General features: G+C 39.6%; 1 protein-coding gene across 1 annotated transcript; it reads left to right on the top strand.

The window, feature by feature from the left end:
- Nucleotides 1–2710: 2710 nt before the first annotated feature.
- RNJ42_00350 (uncharacterized protein) lies at nt 2711–7384 on the top strand (the record flags this gene model as incomplete). The annotated part of the gene is made up of 1 exon (XM_071050520.1): nt 2711–7384. One exon carries the CDS (start codon nt 2711–2713, stop codon nt 7382–7384), a length of 4674 nt encoding a protein of 1557 aa, XP_070908310.1.
- Nucleotides 7385–8579: the final 1195 nt, after the last annotated feature.

Below are 8579 nucleotides of genomic sequence, written 5' to 3'. Positions count from 1 at the left end.
AAATGACAAGCCCTGGTTGCTATTGTTTAAAAATCGTTAAGTATCTCTCAAAACTGGCTATCTTTGGAATTCATAATTTCTAAGCATCACCATTTTTTATGTTTTCTTATCAAATGGATGAGTAGAAGCGACACTCGCTCTCTAGGCTTACTTCGTTTTTGCTTTTTATCGTTTTATTCAATTAAATTATTTTATTATCTAGTACTTGCTTTTACAATAAATTTTTGAAAACTACTTACTGTTAGATTTGCAATTATTTAGCATGTACCCATTGAGCTATTCAAAAAGAAAAGAAAATTAAAGATGGGAACATATCCAAGCTATACCATACTAATGACATTATTTTTATATTAAGTGTTAAAAGAATACATGCAAGTACTTATTTGTATATCTTACATCCTGTAAAATTTCAATTATAAATGTAATATAAGATGTCCTAAAATAGTTGAACTAGGTGCACAGTGATTAGAAATGTATTCAACACACCAGCCCTTTCAGAAATAGTTGAGGCCTGTTGTTACAGACTACAGGATGAATAATATTAAAGAAGGTGGTAGTGATATGAAAAACCAAATGTAAGTATTTCTTAAGGTTGGAGAAAGAGTGCATAAAAGCTGTGACAGAAAGTTGCAATATTCAAAGTACCAGTAGAGCTATCCTCACATTAACGCTAATTAGGGTTGAGTATTCTACTCTTGGTCATGTAATTGTCCCCAAACTGCGCTTCAAGTTGTATATCTACGTAACAAAGAGGTAGCTTCACATTAGCACTGTATTCGAAGCGCATCTGGCAGTCACAATTGCGTGATATTACCAGATAGTAAAAAGGTAATGGTATGAGACAATTCTTTACCAAGTATTTCAAATATAAATCTGCACAAAAATCTCCTAATAGATGATAGTGTAGAAGTGAACTTGATGTTCTCAACAAGTTTACATTGCAACTCGTATTCCCGTTGAGTTAACTTTTTCTTCTATTGATACAAATAGAACACATATTTCACAACTTTAACTCCAGAATAATTCATATTAAAGGCCAACCTCTCATCAACAAGAAACCTAGATCACTGCTTTTGGGTATGTTATTATGTTCGATGAATATTTAATCTAATCCTATTATCGGCTGGAAAACTGGCAGTGGCTACAAATGGGAAGGCAATATTTCGATTACAAACTTTAAATGTCAAAGAGAAGGCTTTCGCCGACAAAAAAGAAAGAATATTAACGATACCAATTGCTTTAAAATCCGAGTTTTAGTTCCGAACTTCAGAAATTGTTATACCATTTGCGTATTACATGAATATAATTCAAATACACATTTTAAAAATAGGGGAAGTCCAATATTAAAAAAAATGTTTACCCAAATAAAATACAGAGGCTTTCCAATACCGAACCGAAAAGCCACTTTACATCATCGCAAGATAAATTCCATCGAATAAAAGTGTCTCTAGAAAGTGTCATACCAACGATTGGAATTGAGAATTTAATTGCTTTTTATTTTACTTCTTCAGTTACTATTTTTCTTTTATATTATTATTAGATAATAGTTCTATCCGATGCCCTGCTCAAATAGAGGAATCCCATCACTGCTGCAAGCAATAGTGCGGAGAGGCCTAGTATCATCAACTGAGGAGCTACCCTGTCAAAATTTCTAGGCATTGGAAAATACTTGATAGTTCTTCTACTTCTTACTGGGCTCTAAGGAGAATACTGTCAAGTAATAGCTTCATCTCGGTGGAACCGTCCCATCTCAGCCGTTGAACGTATTTGCCGCACGGCGGAAATATGCGTTTTTATTTTCATGCGAGATTTGACAAAATTTTCCTGCGGAATGTTCCAAGAAGTGAAAAAAAAGCAATTTTCAAAAAAGAAAAAAAGCTATTGAAGTGATGACATTTTGGACTAGGTCTTTGTATTCTATAATGTTCTTTTAATAGTTGGAATAGCGTATGGAGAACTGTAATTTCATTACTGTAAACTCTACTAAGCTTGAAAGATCTTAGAGTTATTTCTTAACTAAGATATTTGATTTGGTAGTACTGCGAAGGATCCCTAATGGTGAAATTTCTTTTTTTCAATAAGGTTATTTTTCTATGATCTAAGCAATAACAAAGAAACAATATGTTGGAAAAAGAGGGCATTAAAGAATGAAAATTCCTTGCCGAGATGTTCAATGTATATATGCTGATGTCTTCTTCTTACACCGATACACCGCATAACATGGGAGAACTAAATTGTATTATTTAGCAGATCAGAATTCTGGACAACATCCGCAGGAATATCATAGAAACCGTCTCTAGGTTATTTTTATGATTTATTACTAGAAACGCTATGCGTCAATTAGGCGCAAATCCACCTCATCCTTACTGCTAAAATTTCTTTTTTCCTATCTATAGAGTTAAAATAAAAAAGAAGTTATCTTAATTGACTGAGGATACTAGCTTAGAACACACGCAGAGAATGATTCAGGATATATCATAACCATCATTTAAACTTATTCAACCCCACACTGAATGAAAAATTTTCACTAAATCAGATCAAAACAACATAGTTTTCGATCTTGATCTTTGTTTATATATTGAGATGCCAAAGCAATAAGTCTTTTCTTACCTACTAAAGCCCCCAAAAGACCATAATAACTTCACCCTTTATTATTAAAAGCTTATACATGGCTATCTAAAGTAAATATAAAAGACCGGAAGAAATAGTAATGAAAATGAATTCCCCACTGTTCTTCTATACATTATTATTGTTATTCTTACAACAAGTAAGGTCACAAGATATATGCACAGCAATCTCATCAAACTCTCCCGTTGATGATAGTTCTGATAATCTTAATTCGGATACACAGAACCCATATCCATTAGGGTGTGCTCCTAACAGTGCTCCTACACAAACAGGGCTTAAAATGGAACTCTGGGAGTATAACTACCGTTTTTACAAAGCTCCATGTCCAGGATCACCAAATAACTTATGTTGGGTAAATTGGCAGTTTGGTTCGTGCTTTGATTCTAGCTATTTAGATGTTAATTATCCAAGATATGGTTATCAAAATAGAAGAAAAATCGGGGAGTCTGAAGGTGTAACAGGTGTACTTGATTTTACATTTACACCCAAAACATGGTGCTATGTGCAAAAAGGGAACTTACCAGCTGCGTATAATTACCCCACGCCTATAACCATCACCAATTTCACAATGATCATGTATGGGTACTTTAAACCTAAAGTTTCCGGAACATACACTTTTTATATTGATGGTGACGATCTATTGTATCTGAATTTTGGTGCTGGTAATGCTTTTGACTGCTGTAAACTTGATAGTAGTTATGATAAATTTGGAAACTATCAGGGTTATGCTCTATGGGGTTCAAGCCACGTTAAAACCGAATTAAAGGTTTACTTGGATGGTGACTCATATTACCCAATTAGAATTTTTCTGAATAACCGTGATTATATTGCTGCCTTATCACTATCTTTTAGCATAAACGATGATCCTACAAAAATAAACGATTTCACAGGGTTTCTATACTCTATCGATGATAATAATATAGGATGTCCAAATCAAATAGCCTTTGAAACTACATGTGCGGATGTAAAAACTACAGAAACATATAGCACAGAATTGGTCCCTTTTTGTAGTGCAACAGGAATTAAAACTGAAACAGCAACTATCTATCATATACATGTACCTTGTACTTCGACAACTACATCTCCACAATGTAGTGATGGCTTCTACGATCCCATTCACAATAGCTGTGTTCCCGCAACCAAGATTACCACTGTTACGCATCCTATTATTTCAACTAGTTATATCCCAGGTACTATTGTAGGCACGGAAACTATTTCAACTATTAGCACATATTCTGTGGGTACAGATAAAAAAACAACACCAGAAACAATATACGTAGTACAGACAAGATTACCTCCTACTCCGATCGTGACCACAAGCTACACACCTGGTACTGTACCTGGGACTGAGACGGTGAGTACTATCAGCACCTTCACTGTAGGGACGGACAACATAACGACACCTGAGACGATTGTGGTGGTACAGACCAGACCACCTCCTACTCCGATCGTGACCACAAGCTACACACCTGGTACTGTACCTGGGACTGAGACGGTGAGTACTATCAGCACCTTCACTGTAGGGACGGACAACATAACGACACCTGAGACGATTGTGGTGGTACAGACCAGACCACCTCCTACTCCGATCGTGACCACAAGCTACACACCTGGTACTGTACCTGGGACTGAGACGGTGAGTACTATCAGCACCTTCACTGTAGGGACGGACAACATAACGACACCTGAGACGATTGTGGTGGTACAGACCAGACCACCTCCTACTCCGATCGTGACCACAAGCTACACACCTGGTACTGTACCTGGGACTGAGACGGTGAGTACTATCAGCACCTTCACTGTAGGGACGGACAACATAACGACACCTGAGACGATTGTGGTGGTACAGACCAGACCACCTCCTACTCCGATCGTGACCACAAGCTACACACCTGGTACTGTACCTGGGACTGAGACGGTGAGTACTATCAGCACCTTCACTGTAGGGACGGACAACATAACGACACCTGAGACGATTGTGGTGGTACAGACCAGACCACCTCCTACTCCGATCGTGACCACAAGCTACACACCTGGTACTGTACCTGGGACTGAGACGGTGAGTACTATCAGCACCTTCACTGTAGGGACGGACAACATAACGACACCTGAGACGATTGTGGTGGTACAGACCAGACCACCTCCTACTCCGATCGTGACCACAAGCTACACACCTGGTACTGTACCTGGGACTGAGACGGTGAGTACTATCAGCACCTTCACTGTAGGGACGGACAACATAACGACACCTGAGACGATTGTGGTGGTACAGACCAGACCACCTCCTACTCCGATCGTGACCACAAGCTACACACCTGGTACTGTACCTGGGACTGAGACGGTGAGTACTATCAGCACCTTCACTGTAGGGACGGACAACATAACGACACCTGAGACGATTGTGGTGGTACAGACCAGACCACCTCCTACTCCGATCGTGACCACAAGCTACACACCTGGTACTGTACCTGGGACTGAGACGGTGAGTACTATCAGCACCTTCACTGTAGGGACGGACAACATAACGACACCTGAGACGATTGTGGTGGTACAGACCAGACCACCTCCTACTCCGATCGTGACCACAAGCTACACACCTGGTACTGTACCTGGGACTGAGACGGTGAGTACTATCAGCACCTTCACTGTAGGGACGGACAACATAACGACACCTGAGACGATTGTGGTGGTACAGACCAGACCACCTCCTACTCCGATCGTGACCACAAGCTACACACCTGGTACTGTACCTGGGACTGAGACGGTGAGTACTATCAGCACCTTCACTGTAGGGACGGACAACATAACGACACCTGAGACGATTGTGGTGGTACAGACCAGACCACCTCCTACTCCGATCGTGACCACAAGCTACACACCTGGTACTGTACCTGGGACTGAGACGGTGAGTACTATCAGCACCTTCACTGTAGGGACGGACAACATAACGACACCTGAGACGATTGTGGTGGTACAGACCAGACCACCTCCTACTCCGATCGTGACCACAAGCTACACACCTGGTACTGTACCTGGGACTGAGACGGTGAGTACTATCAGCACCTTCACTGTAGGGACGGACAACATAACGACACCTGAGACGATTGTGGTGGTACAGACCAGACCACCTCCTACTCCGATCGTGACCACAAGCTACACACCTGGTACTGTACCTGGGACTGAGACGGTGAGTACTATCAGCACCTTCACTGTAGGGACGGACAACATAACGACACCTGAGACGATTGTGGTGGTACAGACCAGACCACCTCCTACTCCGATCGTGACCACAAGCTACACACCTGGTACTGTACCTGGGACTGAGACGGTGAGTACTATCAGCACCTTCACTGTAGGGACGGACAACATAACGACACCTGAGACGATTGTGGTGGTACAGACCAGACCACCTCCTACTCCGATCGTGACCACAAGCTACACACCTGGTACTGTACCTGGGACTGAGACGGTGAGTACTATCAGCACCTTCACTGTAGGGACGGACAACATAACGACACCTGAGACGATTGTGGTGGTACAGACCAGACCACCTCCTACTCCGATCGTGACCACAAGCTACACACCTGGTACTGTACCTGGGACTGAGACGGTGAGTACTATCAGCACCTTCACTGTAGGGACGGACAACATAACGACACCTGAGACGATTGTGGTGGTACAGACCAGACCACCTCCTACTCCGATCGTGACCACAAGCTACACACCTGGTACTGTACCTGGGACTGAGACGGTGAGTACTATCAGCACCTTCACTGTAGGGACGGACAACATAACGACACCTGAGACGATTGTGGTGGTACAGACCAGACCACCTCCTACTCCGATCGTGACCACAAGCTACACACCTGGTACTGTACCTGGGACTGAGACGGTGAGTACTATCAGCACCTTCACTGTAGGGACGGACAACATAACGACACCTGAGACGATTGTGGTGGTACAGACTAAACCACCCTATTCTCAAAGTTTAATATTCTCTTCTATTATTCCTAATATGACAAACATTACTACATCACTAATTTCTACCCCTCCTTATATACCAAACTTTTTGAACTCTAGTGGAAGTACCACATCCATGATCCATTCTAGTCAATCTTTACAGTCCTCAATGCTATCAAAACATTCTGAAGTTACTTCGTCTTCTAGTGCTACTTCTTCTCAAGGTTTTATATCTACCAGTTCTGAGACTATATCTAATAGTACAGGGAGTCCAGCAACTTCGACAATAAATCCTTCGTACCCATTGTCTACTACCGTTGGGTTAAATTACACTACTACAACCCATGAAAATATAACCCAGACCAGCACTATGACGCTAGAAAGTACCTTGAGTTCTGATTATAGCACTATAGAGAATAGTACAACAACCACACTTATTCAAACTACTGAAACAGGACCAACAAAACAATATGATTCGATACCTCCAAGTATGGCTACCGACTCTAGTCCTATAAATAATACTTACCATTCACACTCAAGCCGAATTAACACCAAATCCTCAAATATTGAAAGCCACGAGAGCAGCACGGTAGTAACATCTACCGAGACGTCACATCCAAAAATGGAGAGTTTTCTAGAGTCTTCGAAAACAATGGTCAATATTTCAAGTTACCACCGAACAACAATTGTACAATCAATAAGTAACTTTCTCGTTTTCTCAGATAGCTCTTCAGTAATAAAAAGTAATTGGCTATTTCATATAATGTTGTTCGGACTACAATATTTTGTTCTATGAAGCCAAAACAGTTATCTTGCTAGTATTCTTTGCATCATTTTTAATGACCTACATAATTTATAGATTTCTTTTTCGATTATTTTAAAAACTTTTCATATGAAATTTACGACTATTTTAGTGAACGGTTACATGTTTCTACATCATTATAGCTTTTTAATGACTTATGATAAAATATTAAAATATCATTTTGCTTCATATCTATGTCAGCAGAAACAATAGCGATACATGAGAAGATAGTGCTAGTAATGTATTTAAATCCATTATGAATAATTACTCTGGCTGAACCCTAATGAGTGAATAGTCATCATTAAGAAGAGCTATTCAGTCATTAGGTTCAGCCACATCTTATATCAAAACTTTTTAATTCTAGTGGGTTAACCTCATCTGTGAACCGCAATCTCATGTTATCCTCGAAAAAGTTTCCGAGACATTCCGAACAACTTCATCCTGAAATGTGTTCTCATCCTCTCAAGAATTCACACCTATCTATTACGCTGCAGTTTATAACAGAAGTTTCAACATTTTATATACAAAGAGATCTGGCACAGGCTTTATCCCTCTTAGTTTAAATCTAATTTATTAAATTGGGTATTCTATTTCAATTACTTAGGAAAGTACTGCTTTTAGAATTATGGTAATAATGTAAACTACCAGAACCAAAATACCTATAATCAAGTAAATATAGTATCATAATAGGAAGCACCGTTATCCAGGTATCCAATATTAGTTAATGTGGGACATAAGCATCCTCGGTCCTACATAAGCAGTACCGCATCAACAATAATACTCAGTAGCTTGAAAGCAATAAACACGACGGAATCCGCATTCATAGTCTACTAGCATTCTAGCAATTTGATGTATAACCATCAATGGCTGAATAAAAACGAGAACTATTTTAAGTTCCTAAGGTAGCATTCAGAGCTTTCCAAGAACTCCTCTTAACAAGAATCTGCTAAGATCAACAATTGTTTTAGGACTGCATTATTTGTTGACAAAAACAAATACCATTTGTTTTTATCGACTTTGTTTCTCCTATAATCAAATGTATATATTATATAATGTTTTGACACAATATTTTTTTAAGGAGTTAGAAAGTTAAATATCATATCTTTATTAATTATGGTTAGACAAGGTCATAAAATGGTTCTTGTGAGCAAAATTATCAATTTGCAATTAATGTTACAGTTTAGTTTAA

The sequence above is a fragment of the Nakaseomyces bracarensis genome (assembly GCF_045282275.1).
Source record: "Nakaseomyces bracarensis strain CBM3 chromosome Unknown Scaff3_0, whole genome shotgun sequence".
Classification (NCBI taxonomy): Eukaryota; Fungi; Ascomycota; class Saccharomycetes; order Saccharomycetales; family Saccharomycetaceae; genus Nakaseomyces; species Nakaseomyces bracarensis.
This window is presented reverse-complemented; position numbering and strand designations above follow the sequence as displayed.